This window comes from Struthio camelus, chromosome 1, assembly GCF_040807025.1.
Source record: "Struthio camelus isolate bStrCam1 chromosome 1, bStrCam1.hap1, whole genome shotgun sequence".
NCBI lineage: Eukaryota > Metazoa > Chordata > Aves > Struthioniformes > Struthionidae > Struthio > Struthio camelus.
Window position 1 is genome coordinate 166416375 of NC_090942.1, and position 15192 is coordinate 166431566.

At 37.5% G+C, this 15192-nt stretch overlaps 1 protein-coding gene across 4 annotated transcripts in view; it reads left to right on the forward strand.

Moving 5' to 3' along the window:
- The window catches only part of ABCC4 (ATP binding cassette subfamily C member 4 (PEL blood group)), a 156417-nt gene that overhangs the window by 85723 nt on the left and 55502 nt on the right, over positions 1 to 15192 (forward strand). For all 4 annotated transcript variants that reach the window (XR_011138104.1, XM_068928927.1, XM_068928937.1 and 1 more), the window contains one exon: positions 503 to 582. Coding sequence is in view for 3 of the 4 variants with exons in the window: in XM_068928927.1 (XP_068785028.1) it covers positions 503 to 582 (80 nt within the window). In the remaining variant the exon portion in view is untranslated. The remainder of the gene's footprint in view (positions 1 to 502; positions 583 to 15192) is intronic.

Genomic DNA, 15192 nt, shown 5'->3' on the forward strand with positions numbered 1-15192 from the left:
ATATAATGGAGGAGCAAAATTTAGAAATAGTCAACTGTGATCTGTCTAGGACGTGCATGCGTTAGTGAGAGTTCCAGTCAAGGACAGGAGCAGATTCTGGCTGATGTTGCTTGATTAAACTTGTATTAAGATGCCTGAACTGTAAACTTTTACACATTGAACATGTAAAGCTTGTGTGTTTCACCTGTTAAATTCTATTGAACAGCTAACAACTTAAAAACAGCTTTTAAGTAAATGTTTTATACCTAGTTGAAATATATTTGTTAAAAAGTGTTTTTATTCTTCTATAGCAAAATATATTCCACTGTTTTTTTTTTTTTTTTTAAAAAAAGAAAATCCCTTAGTGGCAATTTCAAAAGATGTCTTATGTTTAGATTTCAGCTATTTTCTCTTAACTGTTACTAAGCTGGTAAAACATTTTGTGTTTAAGATATTTTGATCTTGTGAGGAATTGTATTTAGATTTTTTTGTTTCTCTTTCTTCTCCAACCCTGTTTCTGTAGGAAGAATCTTAAATCGTTTCTCCAAAGATATTGGCCATCTGGATGACTTGCTTCCATTGACGTTTTTGGACTTCATGCAGGTAATTCAGTTGCTACTGTCAAAGAATTCTACATTGCCTTCTAAATTTAGGTTCGTCTATGCTTAGGTGAAAATCAGCTATTTGTCACAGATGTAGCTGAGTTTAATGAAAATGCTTGTTTGTGAAAGAAAGGTGTGGTCGAAATTTAACGTGTCAGTAAAAAGCTAACATGAGTAATAACTGGCAGGTAGGAGTGGCTATACACAACTTGCTATTATGTCAAGATTTCAGTTCATAGTAGCTACATGCTTGGTAAACTGCTCCTGATTTGCCTCCAAGCAATCTGGCAAGCTTATTGCTGTTATAAGAAATATGTCCATAGTAAAGAAACAATCAACTCGCATGAAAAGATAGCACAGATTAACCTAATTATGTGTGTACTTCCACAAAGAATCAAATGCTTACCACACCATTTTGGATTAAAATAGGTGTGGCTATTTACAAAGAAAAGATTAGTAGTAATAGGGTGAATATAATAGCCTTAATAGGAACAAGTGAAATAAGTTACTGCAGACAAAAAAGATGGACAAAGCACTGAGATTTTAATGATGACAAAAGGGTAAAGGATTATACATGACATCACAGTGATTTTGCTGTTGGAGCCGTTGTTATTCCTCCTTATAAAGTACTGCAGAAAGCAAAAAGTTACGGAAAAAGTGATCATACTGCATCAAAATACATGGATCATGGAATACATAGAGTAGCAGAGGGTAGAGACAGAAATGACTTAGTGGTTCATATGTATCCACTTAGTGGATCAGGCCTGTCATACTCAGGTTAGAAACGTTTCGTAAAGTATTACTGCTAACTTCATTCAGTCTTCTAAGAGATAGCTTAATCAGGATCTCAACCTAATTTTGACTACTTTAACATTAAACCAAAACCCTTTCAGCTTTTTAAGAACTGTTTGATCACATTGTTAATGCTGAACTCTTGAAAAAAGGAAAACGTGATTCCAATAGGTTAGTAAAAACATTTAAGAGAACGTCTTTTCCCTAGTTTAGTGAAGATCCTAAAGTTGAAGTATATGTTTGTTTATGAAAGCTTTACAATGCCACGTCATTTTGAGGAAGAGAGGAAGGTGATGTATTTTGTTTGCTAATTAAAAACAAGTGTTTTTTGTGAGTTACAGAGTTGCTTATAGTGAGTATTAAGATTTTAAATTCACATTTTTAGGGTCATTTTTACATAAAAAGGCACATTTTTAGATAAAAATCTTTCCTGATAATTAAACATCATTTTGCAATATGCTACCCATTTTTCTATTGTTTGTACAGATTCCAGACTTTCTGCAGTCTCATTGACTATCCATCCTTCATTAGATGAACTATCTTACTTTATTTCAGCTCCCTTGGGACAATACATATGTGCCTTTCTCTTTGGCTGGAAGCTCAGGCAGCCCTTGTTCTCTTCTCTTAGCGTAGGAGTTGCATCCGCAAAGACAAAACCATCTCTTCTGTGTAGTGGTGCTTGGCCATTAGACCAAGCAATGCAGAGGAACTCATATTTGCACAGGTTTGTCCCCTTTACAGCAGACAGGACTATGTATGTTCACACTAGATAGCACTCTTGGCCAGATCATCCTCTGGGCCCTGTGGTCATGAGATAAAATGATTAACTTGTTTCTTAGTTTTGTGTATTTATAATAACATAAGGGTTGTTTTGCAGCCCACTTGCATGGTGTATTTATAGCAAGAAACTGAGTGGGTGTTTTGCATGCCCTGGCATGTGGTTTAAAGGCATGTGGGGTTGTCTGGGGATGCAAAATTTGCTGGGAAAATGCTGGAGAACTCTCTGTAAGCACAGGGAGGCAAAACTGGTGTAATCTTGACCCTGCTTCCTTTTGGGAGCAGATCCTGAAGCAAACTGTCTTGAGAACTGGATTCTAGTTTCTTCTGAGGGAGCCAAAGGCTTTACTCCAAAGAGAGCCAAGGAGAGAGCTAAGCCGTTTGCATGGGGCATGAGCAGAGGACCTGAACCGTGTAGCAATGAACTGGAGAGCTGAGTTATTTGACTAGTATATGCTTACCCTGGGCAGTATATACAGTTACCAAAACGTAACTGATCTGAGGTGAAAGAATTAGGGCTGTTCCTGAAATGTGGTTGTATTCCTTCACACTCGTCTTGTGAAAAGCATGCTTTTAAAATTTTTCTCCTCATATTGATTACTTTGCTCATTTCTTTTCATAGGCTATTGAATAAATTGTCACACGTTCTGAAGTTTGTATTTTAAGTGAAAGGTTTATTTTTCAAAAATATAAAGTACATGTTTTATGTCCAGTACACTGTTAAAATGATACTTTGTTTCAAAGCTTGGCTTGCCTGTTCTGTTTGGCATCAGAAAAGAAAATTTAGGATCTTACTGTTGTTTAATAATAAACTGCTATCCATGAGACAAAAGCACTTCCTTGTTGGCAAGTTTTCTAAAACTTGCTATTCTTGATTAGCAAGTTTGTTGATTAGTTGATGCCTTTTGAAATTCGATAGCAAAGATGCATTATTTATTTCTGAAGAAGCACAGATTTGTACAAAGGATAACTGTTATCAATTATGATAAAGATCTTTTGTCACTTGTTTTGTTTGCAGGTGTCTTTTATAAGACTTCCTATAATCCCTTCAGGAAGAAATATTTTCTCCTTTCTAAAAACAGTATTAGCTAAATATAAAAGCTCTGATCCCAGCTATTGTTACTGATTCTTTGAGAGACATTTCCCAACATTCATTGTTTAAATGGTTGTCAGGAGGAATCAAGTGAAACCTGATAAACAATGCAGTAACTGGTTCATCTTACTTTGCGTGTAGAAGCTTTTCTTGAGAGGATTTGCATTGAAGAAGTGGTTCTTTTTCTGAGTTATTGCTAGGATCATTGTGAAGCGTTCCAGCCTTTTACTGTATTAGCTAGTGAGTGTATCATTTCTGCACAAATAAACACAATGTGATTGGGCACTCAAAAACAACTGCATGAGCCCATTTAAATACCTATAAATAAATAATTAAAATCTGCTAGTTTCAAGAATTTCATAGTTGTGCAGAGGACATATTTTTAGGCAATGCTCAAAATTCATGATGTGCTTTTAGAGTCCCTAATAAGATTTATGCACTGCACTACAGTCATAATGAACATGATTAGTGTAGACAGCTGTACTGGATGAAAATTAATTCCTTAAACTAAAAGAACTGCATTTATTAGATCTTCGACTGGGTAAATGAAGAAGAATAGTCATTTATATTCAAGACAGTGGATGCTTACCTTAGACTTAGTTGTTAAAGCAAAAATGAAGGCAAATACAAAAATGCATCATAGATTGTGTGTGTTCTTCCTAAAGCACAGCTAGATTTTGCAGAGCTGTTGCTCAGAAGCAGCTTCTAAAGTAGCAGCTCTCACTGTGTCTACAAACTTTACTTCCTTCTGTCTGTCGTTCGTGTTTCAACTGCACCAAAATACAGCATACCAGTCTTTGGATAGACGGGGGAAAAAAAAGAAAATAATTTGGTATCCTCTAGGAGCAAGCAATCACTTTTCCATCTTAATCTGTGAATTTTAACAGCATATGAGAAATGTCATGTTATTGTAGTGACTAACTATTTGTAGAAATCGCTGCATCCCTAAGTTTTATAAATAAGAAATAATTTGCTTTTATAAGAACACATTTATGACTACGTATTGCTACAGGACTGTTGAACAGAGCTCTATGGGTAGGCATGAAGCATAGAAACTGAAAAGAAACCAAAAGTAAGTTATACATTTTAACTGAAATATCTTGGATTGTACATTTACAGCCCCATTCAAAGCTGATTAAAGTAAAAAGTAACTTTACAGGCCACAGTTCTGTTTTTTTTAAAAAAAAAAACAAAAAAACAAAAAAAAGTAAATTGGCCTGGACCCTTATGTTCTGTGATGGATTCTGGCTAGGCAAAGGTTACATACTAGATCCCCTTTTTAAAAAAACAATGCCTTGTTCGCTGCATCACTTGTCAAGTATACTAAATATATTTGTGAGATGGGTAGTTATTGCATGTTTGTATGTTGATTCAGATAGCCAAAAAGTTGAAGGAAATTGTTTGGCAGCGATGGCGTGGATTTTTTTTTTTTTTTTTTTTTTTTGAGGCATAGCTTTAATCACTTACCTCACTAGTGTTAGTCTCATTAACCTCAGCTCTATTTCATCTCCCTTTCTTTTTCCTGTTCTGAGTTGCATATTTTGGGCATGTTTTTCCAACTAAGTTACAATCTCTTCAGGTCAGGGACTATTTGTTTAAAGACCATTAAAGTGCTTTCAAACATTTAAAGAGGATTTAAACACCTACTTCATTTAGATATATATATATATATTTTACTTATGTGTTTGTTGGCTTAATCAGAGGGCTGGCCTGATAGCAGCCTCAAAGAGCTACCCACATATAAATAATTGTAGAAATGCTTTCTTTAGTTGGTATGAACTTGCTCATCCTATAAAGTCCAAAGGGGCTTAAGGAAGTTAGGTGTCGTTTAAGGTGACTGGGATTTTGTTACTCAGTTTTCTTAGGCTCCTCTGAAAATACCGGCTAAATTTACTGGAGTGTTGTAGCCAGCTGTTGTTCCTACTCCTGCTTTAAGCTCTGTGGGAACACAACGCTCTGTTGATGTACACTTCATTGATTGGTGGGTGGCTTATAGTTTAAAATGTCATGGTTAAAACGGATATCCATCTGTAGCTCAATGTAATTAGTTAATAAAACACACTACCCTGATTTGAGAAAAGATGAACAATATAAAAGTATAAAAGTCAGAGTTTCAGCAGGAAATACAAGGAATTAAGAATCTCTAATGTATTCAATAGTATTTTATGCTCATTAACCAAGATATTCCTAGGTGGCCGTTATTTTGGATGCCACATTTTTGAGTGCCCGTCGAAGGCTTATTTTAAGTATCTGCATCTGACTTAGATTTAAGATACATCTGCAGAGGCTGGTCATCATTGAACTGTGCTCAATGAGGTGATTCAGGACGAGCACCCCCAAATTCTTAACTGTTAGTTGAAAATTTTACCTATAAACTGACTGAATATATTGGAGGACGAAATACATTTCAGGGCTTTTTAACTTCTGTTAATTACATCGATAAATCTTAAAGTTTTTTTTTCTATTTTTAGTTTCTCGCCCTCTTAATTCTTCAGTGATCTCATTACCTTTTCACAGAGTCAAATTTCTTCTTTAGTTTCTAGTGAATTTAAGTAACTTCATGTGATGGCTTTCATTTTGATTTCTTCCCTTGTGTTGGACTGGAAAAAAAAAACCATGATTTGTTTTGTTTCTGGAGAACACTGTGAACATGTGAACTATCTGCAGCTGCCCTTGGAAAAGGGCAGTGATTTATTGAGGAAAACTGAATTGCAAAACCTTTTTCCTCCCCAAAATCAACAGCTTGACTGAGTTTAAATAACTGACTTTTCATATCCTTTCATCACGCACAAAGACCTAATCCTGAGACTACTTGAGCCACCAATGTAGGCTGTGGCTGAGACCACCACTGAATGTGCCATTCCCTTCTCACCACACATCAAACACATTGACTGCAGCTTTATGAAGTGAAAATGCTGAAGAAAAGGAAAATGTGAAGGAGGTGTCCACAGTCATTTCTTTTTTTTAAAAAAAAAAAAAAAGCTGCTGCATCTGGATATTAGGAACAAAAAGTGCCTCAGACTGGAATAATAGCTTGGGTCACTTGCTTTCATATGGGCAAAAGAGTGGAACTGCCGTTACTTGTTTCAGTACCACTGACCCCTGCATTTTATTGTGTGAAGATGTCAGGGAAAGTGTGTAGAAGGAATTCCAGTATCTTTTAGTTTAACAATGACTTTGTTATTTTGTGATTTCTGTGAGAGGGTGGGGATTTGGGGGCTTTTGGGCGGTGGGTCGTTTAGGTTTTGTATGTATGCATGTATGAGAGAGTTTTGAGAGATGTTTGTGTTGGTTAAAGAACAGTTCTTGCAGTGTCTGTGCTTGTATGGGTGTGTTTAAAATATGGTCATTAAATACATTATGATAAAATAGCCAATAGAGGGATCTGGGTTAAATGTCAGCATGCTCTCATCAGGCTGGTGTATAGAGCAAGCCTGTATCTTGGAGAGACCTTTTGGAATCCTTTCTGATCATTCTGAGTGACAGTTGCAGCCAAGGTTGTTCAGCTTTGCTGAGGTTTAGATAGCGGAAATAAAAATAAAAATAAAAAAAAGTTGCCTGGTGGCACTTGACCATTGAAGTTTCCCTGAACTTTCTCTGCATGCAGTTAATATTGGAACTGCATGTTCCCAAATATCGTACTACAGGGCATCTGCTAGTATGTAGCAAAAGACTGATTAGCACTTAAAGGAAAATAGTAGGGGCCTATTTTTTTTTCCATAGGCCACTTTTGAGCTGTAATTTCAGAAAAGGTTGAAGTGATCATTATGTTAAAAAAAAAAAAAAAAAAACTTTCTTGTACTTTAGTCACTTGATATTAATATATACTTTCAATTTTGCTTTTTTTCTTTGAATTATGAAGGGATTATATACTCTGTCAAAAAGTTTAAAAACAGAAAAACAAAAAAAATAAAAAAAACAACCAAGTGCCCATTCTGGCCAAACACTGCCCCCCAACAGGGGTAATGGGTGTGCAGGGGAAGGAGGTTTGAGATGTGCTTGTGTCTTTAAGACCACAATGCTGGAGCTGTGAGTTTAGCACAGACACTTTTCTAAATAATGCAGTTCTTTATTGACCTTTCATTCCTCTCTCTCTGAATGCCTTGATTGTTAAATCTCAGTAACCAATTAGTCTTCTTGATGGTGACCAGCAGTAGAGATAATCTATGCCAAAGCTATTGCTGGTCTTTACTCTGTAGCTGTCATCACGTTCCCTTTAATTTAAGAATGACTGTCTCACATATGAATTGTGTATTTACTGCGGGGGGGGGGGGGGTATGTATATATGTATATGATAAAACATGTAAAGTCTGGAGTCACTGCTATTAAGCTGGTTTCTATTTATACAGAGACTTCAAGTTTTTAGGGAAGGCTAAAGGACTGTTCTCACTGTATCAGTCATATGTAATCCATCTCAATACTTTCCCTCACCCCACTTTCCTCTGTTTACAGTAGCATATGTAATCTTTATAAAAATCAGTATGTTTATCATTCTCCACATAAGTTAAGGCAAAAAGTGTCATTGAAGTAACAAAACTAACTGTGTATAGAAATATAACATAATTTTAAAATGTTTTTAGGGTTTGTATTTACTTGGTATTGGTGCTATTAAAAAAACTTGTGGAAGTAACCCTGTATCTAACATGAGAAAGAACGCAAAATAATTCTGAGAAGTACAATTTTATTAGCTTTATCTCGTCTTGCTTTTCTTGGGTTTCCTCTACCTCTTTTCTCCTTTTCATATTTTTCTTTTAGCTTGTATACTTCTTCATTTACACCGTTAATATAGCTCTTGCTTTTGTTACTAGGCTATTACTTTCATTTCCTCAATGCAACGTGGAAGACTGGTGTTTTGAATATAGTACTCCTCAGAAAAGCAAAGCTAGATTTCACTTACTGGTAGTTGAAACCTGTCTTCTGTATTTTTTTCATCTAGGGCATGTAAATCTTGCGAGATACAGTCTTCCTTTCCCTAAAATTTTCAGCAGGTTGTGGCTTAATGCCAGGAAGACAAAAAAATCTAGTTTCCCTCACAGTATTTTGGTGTATCTGACTGAAACTGATAGGTATAATTTAGATCAGGTCTAAAACAGTTCTTCTCTTCTCCAAATAGGCTTATCTGTTTTCTGTATCAGATTATTCTCAACTACATTTTCATCTACTGAAAATCAATGCAGTTCTATGAAAGTCCATTGATGTCCCAGGTCTGTATGATCTGGAGGTTCCTGCCCTCTTGGAGTGGCATTTGTAAAAGTCCTGAAGAGAGATTCTGTTCCTCTGAGGTTCTTTATATCCATTGGAAGGTTTTTTGTTAGTTTTGTTTTGTTTTTCATTTTTCTTATGTGAAAGATGGCAAAGAAATGCTGTAAGTGAACTTATGTTTTACAGTTTTCTCATTCTAATATTTTAAGAGCTTTGAAGATCATTAACATTTCTAACACTCCACAGTAGCTAAAAATCTTTTAATTCTGCTATCGGTCATAGAGTATAACAATCCTGTTCCAAATAGTGATAAGTACAAATCTTCTAAATTGCCTTAAACTATTGATATACTATAGATAGGACATGTGCTTACAAACAAAGAAGGATTTCGCTGTTTGGCAAAAGGACTGGAGATTTCACTCTCGATTCAAGAGGGAGGGATAAACTTTGAGGAAATTTAAATTACTAAGCTGTATTACTGGTATGTGTGTTAAATCATTATGTATGCATAATGCCCAAAACAAATATGCGGGACAAGTGATTATCTCTAGCCAAAAAGACTGTATCTCATAAAAACGTGCTGCTAGGGTTATATGTGCCTCTCATGCAGAGCATAAGAACTTTTCTCGTACTTTTCACAAGATCTGAAATTGATACTGTGGCTGACTGGTGAACTCTGCAGCTGAGTTGAGAACTGCAGATGAATTTGTTGTTCAAAAGATACGTGCTGCAGTGTGGGCAGGCTACTAAAGTAATAGATGAGACCTCAAGTGGGAACTGAATGTCAGATGTCTTAAGCAAGCTTATACCTGTCTGTCTTATATTTATGTTATGTGATAATTGTGTCATTTAAACATGTTAATCGGTTTGTATTACACTCTTGAAACTGTAAAAATTCTTGCGCTAGGAAATGCTTTTTCACGGTCTAGACAATAGCTATTCCCACACTGTGGGAAAACAGTATGCTAAGTGATTGCATTTTCTTCTGCAGTCACATCCCTAAATCTTTTGTTTGTTTGTTTTTGTACTGAGTTTTGAAATAGTCTAATTATTACTTCAAGCAAGCAGAGTTCTCTTGTTACGAAAGTCGATCGTGTCATCCTAAAAGAATTGTTTTAGTTCTTCCTTTATAAAAATTGTTAGGCTACAAATAAGAGCATATAAACCTGATTCAGTTGTCCTTCCTGCAGTTAATTGCAATAGCTTGCTACTGAGGGGTAAAGCATTTTCAGTTATCTCACCAGACTGAAATTTGGATTTTGCGGTCAGGCTTAGTATCTGTTTTTTGTTGTGATGTGTATATGTTCATGGTTTGTCATCAATACACTTCTGAAAGGTGATCTTTATGGTCTTATATTTGTGACCATGTGTGCATGAATGCACACTTACCATAGTAAATAATGTTTATTGTCTGCCAAGAAGGTTTCTTTCTGTTTGCCCAGATATTACTGGGTTCTGGACCCACAGGAAACGGCTGAAGTGGATGAAGGATTTGGTGGTGGTGTTTGGAGGCCCATGTGGCTTAGTTAGAAAGCAGTTGCTGAACGTGGTGAACTGCTAAGCTCCTTGAAGTTGCATGATTACTGAAGAGCATGTAGTTCTGAAGAGTTATATGAGTCAGGAATTTATTTTAAATAGCGAAGTAGTTTATAGCCCCATTGGAGTTGCAAAGAAATTTTTTTTTCATATGTGCCAGGAAAGAAGGCTACCAGGAAAGAACAGAAGGCAGTTTTATTTCTGATAATAGCTGATTCTGTAGTGCTTAATATTTTTCATAGTTTTGATTTAGCTAAGACAGAGGGGACACTGTGGAACTTACAAGTAGTAAGTAGTAGTAGTACTTCATTCCACCTAAAAATATATGAACAGTGTATTTTTAAACAGCAAGAACAAACGGTAAAAATGTTTAAAAGCATGTGATTATGAAAGGCTGCAGAGCTGTGTTACTGAGAGCTGATATCCCTTTTAACAGAACAGTGTATGGCTCAAATGTAGCACAAAGCTTTTAAGGTTACTGAAAGACTCCAAATCCAAATTGACTTTTGGCCAAACAATTAGACTTGGCTGAGCAGAAAAGCTCACGCAGTTGAAGCTGAGGTGTTTTTGGAGGGGAAAGGGGGTTGCTCTTATATTATGGTCATGAGTCAGATTCCTGAGGCAGAAAAGTCCATATAGCTCAAAGCCAGAGTTTGCAAAACTGCAACATATGGAGCAGTAGCATCTGTGGTAAGCCAAGTTTTGCCTGGCATTTGGAGGAACTGCAAAAATGTGCATAACTTGGAGAAAAAGGGTAGGATAACATCATTATGAGCTCAGAGGAATTCCTAACAGGAACAGTGGACAGTATTTTAGCAAATAATTGGATGCATTGGAACCTAAGAATGCTGAATTAACGCCATACTGGATAACAGCAGTGGTTGATCTAATCCAGTATTCATTCTCCAGCAGTGGCAGTGGGAGATACTGTTTGAGGAGAGCACGTGAGCCTGTCTGCTTTCTGTGGGCCATTCCCCACTCTCCCCACAGTCTGTACTGGGGATGCTAGAAGGTCCATCCCTTCCCAATCCTTTAGTACTCGTTTTTCACATCCTTTTTTATGTGCTTGTAACATCTGCCTCCTGTAACCTAGTAGCCTGAAAGCAGTGGAACATTTGTTGATTTTTGTTCTCTGTATCTGTGCTCCTTCTGTGGAAGAAAATGCAATAATTATCATGAAAGAAAAGCAGCTTTTCAAGAGTTATAAGTGAAATATGGTTGAGGACAAGGATTGATGAGCCGGGCTATGCTGAAGAGATGCAGTACTAACTGTATGAGCAAAGAACAAAATGGGAAATAAGCCATTTTTAGTAGTACTAAAGAAAAAGTACCCATTATTGGATGAAAAATGTGTCAGACCTTTGATTTCCAGAGTCCGTGCTCGGTGGAGCAGTATGGGACTAATGCAGCTAAAGAGGAATTTTGGAAATGGCTTCTAAGGGATAGCAGGAGAGCAAAAATTGTCCAGCTATCCTTTAGTTTTCTCTAAAAAGTATCACTTGTTTGGGAGCAGGGACTAGCAGAGGAGATAGGTAAGTGCATGACCCTAGGAATCTTGGAGCAAGGGGAAGAGCCAACGAAGTGACCATGCTTGCTGGTCTTGGGGTGGGGCTCTTAGAGGCTTTCTTTTCATATGGTCACAAAGCTCTCAAATTAATATGCAGGAAGGGGGATGCTTTCCACCATCTGAGAAGAGGAGAAACTCTGGGAGAATAGGTTGGTGCCAGGCATTTTTCTGTGTTGTCCCAGGCAGGTTCTTGCGTGACCTGTTGAGAAAACCTGTGTGTGCGTGTTGTATACTCTCTCTGAAAAATGCTGGTTCCTCAGACTACCACGTAAAACGTGCTTGGCATCCGAGGTGCTTCGCAGGAAGATGTAACATATTTGTCATGGTACACATGGGACGATAGTTTAAGTGAATAGTTTTCATATATGCACTTTTTTTTTTTTTTTTTTTGCTTTGGGAAAATAACAGTGTAAGAGCATAGCCAGGGACAAAATGCAGACTATTTAAAAAAGGGGAGGAAAACCCAGCATAGTTGGACAACAAAACCTAGAAGTTTTGTATAAAGGAAGTAACAACAGAAGAGAGAGATTAAATCATTTTTTACAGGGAGATCAGAGTAAAGGTAACTTAAAGAAGAGAAAAATTCCTTTTTTATGTATAGATCATTACTGTAAAGTTGTGCCTTGCTGCCAGATGACTGAGAATTACTTTTACAGAGAAGTGTTCTCTGAGCACAAGGTGCAAGTAGTAGCAAGGAAACTGAGAAAATCAAGTTAGGAGGTACTACTCCAGAGTTTTTACTGCTTGTAAATAGAAAGCTATGTTGTCCACAGTCTTTACAAGAATAGGTATTGACTCTGTTCTTTTTAAACAGGGGATCATTACTGGAGACAATGGCTTCCAGGTAGTTGGTAAGAACAGGAACTGTATGTAGATATGCGTAAATAAGGGCCACAGCTTTGGCTGTGATAGAAGCTTGTGCTTTCACGAAGATCTATGTTAGCTGGAACTAACTTATTGCCATGGCCAGAGGGCCCTGATAACTAACTCCTCGCATGAATTAAGGCAATTTATTCTTAAAAAGAAAATAACTTATGTATGATGTAGGAATTCAATGCAAAATTGTGGAAAGATGAGCATCTTGTATCTAACAATCACCAAGTCCAGGGCTTGATTATGTACCTGTTTATAAAAGCATCTGTATTTGGAAGTCTCAGACAACATATGTACTGTCATTTATTTATTTATTTCTGAGGCTGAGACCTGCGTAAGATAGTTAAGCCTCTTGGCACAGGGTGCCCAGAAAACCTATTTCTGGCCCTTGTGATGGGGTAAGAGACTTGTGATGATGGGATGCTGTTCAAATACAGCAAAAGGGTGGTGGCAGTGCCAATGTATTAAAGAGAAACCTTTTTTATAATAAAGCCACTTGTTAAAGAACAGCTGGACACAATGTCTCAAACAAATCTTAAAGGCTTCTCACTTACAGTAAAATGTATGCCAAGTCAAATGAAAGAGCATGTTGATGGCACAGAAAGCATTTGCCCTGAGCAGCTAAGGATATGCTGGTTTACTAGGGAAACCGATGATCCAGAAAGACCATCTCATAGAGACAAGCTTAAGCAGAAAGTACTAGCATTAAAGGTGTGATTGTGGGTTTCATATATATTTTCAGGGCTAATCCGATAGTCAGGTGTTCAGATCGTTTGCAGTGATGTATGGATTTAGTCAGGTAGCCTCTTGTCTGCTAACTGGTAACAGCAGGTTTCTGAAGAAGAGAGGGTGACACATAACATAACACGAGCTTGCTGTTTGGGGGCTGTTGAAACTGGCACTATTTAGATCTGACTCTTTCAGCCATTTTATCTGGAATTAAAATTGTCATTTCTCTTCTGTGTTTCCTCCCCCACCCCCTTCAGTGTTTTGCTTGTCTGGTCTTTATATTTCCAAGCTTTCCAGGCGTGCACATTTTCCTAAAGCTAAATTATTACTGACTGGAGGGCTGCTGCTTCAGTCATGGGTTGCTATCATGGGTTACCTAGGAAAGGACCATGACTGAGAGGCCGTTTAAATACAGGAGTTAATCGCAACGCTTTTTTTCCTCTACCCATAAGTCTTCATTGCTTTTCTCTCAAGACAAATCTCTTCCTGGCGGTTTGATGCAAGTAGTAGTATAAACAGCCATAGTCCTGCTGCTTTTTAAACCTGATTTGACAAAAAAACACGTGTATTTTATAGCAAAAAAAACAAAGGTAGTTTTAAAGACAAGACTGCAAACCTCAACTCCAGTCAGTTTAACTGATTAAAACAAAATAAGGCTATGCAGGTACTAGCTTTGTTGTACAAAGGTAGTGAGTTTCTATCTGTATGTTTTCTAATTTTTTTAGTAGTAAAGAAGAGAAAATGCAAAATCCTACAGTATGGTCAGAGATATGCTGTGCTGGATGCAGCTGATGTGAGTGAAGTGTTTATCACCCTGATCTGCTCATCAGAATGCTTCCTCACCAGAGGAGGTTGTCTTCTGCTGTGCTGGTTATAACCATGCGCATGTATAGCTGTTCTTTAGTAGAGCTGTGTTAACAGAGTCTGTCCAAACAATCTAATTTGAAAATGCACGTTCCAAAAAAAAAAAAAAAAAAAAAAAGTGTTCAAGGAAAAGGAAAATGTTTTCAGAACTGGATTAGGGATTGATTGTACATGCAGTTATTTGGCAGAGCCAGCAAGGAAATAATTTTAGTTAGGGGGAGTGGAGGAAGAGGAAGAATGATGCCAAGTGTGTGTGGGCAGAGTGGGGTTTTGTAGTTTCTTGGCCTGGCTTTACTTCAGACAGCAGAGCATGACTGAGACTGCCCCGAGTTAATGCAGTTAAGGTTACAAACTTGAAATCCAGGATATGTAGGATATGCACGGCCGCTATGTTAAATTAACATGGCTATGCGGCAGTGTTCACAAACTGATACAGTCCTTGGATGTATGTTTAGGGGTGCAGGGTGTAGGAGATAGAAGATGTGTTTTACTTCTGCTTAAATACTGGTAAAAGCAGTACTGGAACACTGCAGTTCTTGGGTGGGATTTGACTGCAGATTCAGTCATCAAAATTCAGGTATCTGCTTGCGGGTCTTTGGATGTGTACTTCACTGTAGTCAGTGTTGGATGTAAAAAGAAGGAATCTAGTAAATACAGTTAAAGACTGGAGAAATAGTTAACTTTCTCACCATTAGATGACCACTTAAGAGTAAGCTGAATCATTTTCTAAATTGAGCTGAATAGGACAGGAGCTTAGCCATGTAGATCACATGTATCACAGAGTGGTTGAGGTTGGAAGGGACCTCTGCAGGTCATCTAGTCCAACCCAGCTGCTCAAGCAGGGTAACCTAGAGCAGGCTGACCAGGACCCTGTCCAGATGGCTTTTGAATATCCCCAAGGATGGAAACTCCACAACTCTCTGGGCAACCTGTTCCGGTGCTCTGTTACCCTCACAGTAAATAATCTTTCCTTAAGTTCAGACATAATTTCCTGCGTTTCAGTTTGCACCCATTGCCTCTTGTAGATTCTTGCATTTAGGTTTCCGAGCCTCGCACGCATGGAGCTCCACTCGTTCCATTAGAGTGGATCCTACCTGGACTGTAGCTGCGAGTCCAGAATGGTGTGGTTCCTGCAGTACTGGTCTGACATCATGATTGTCAACCCCATGCATCATAAA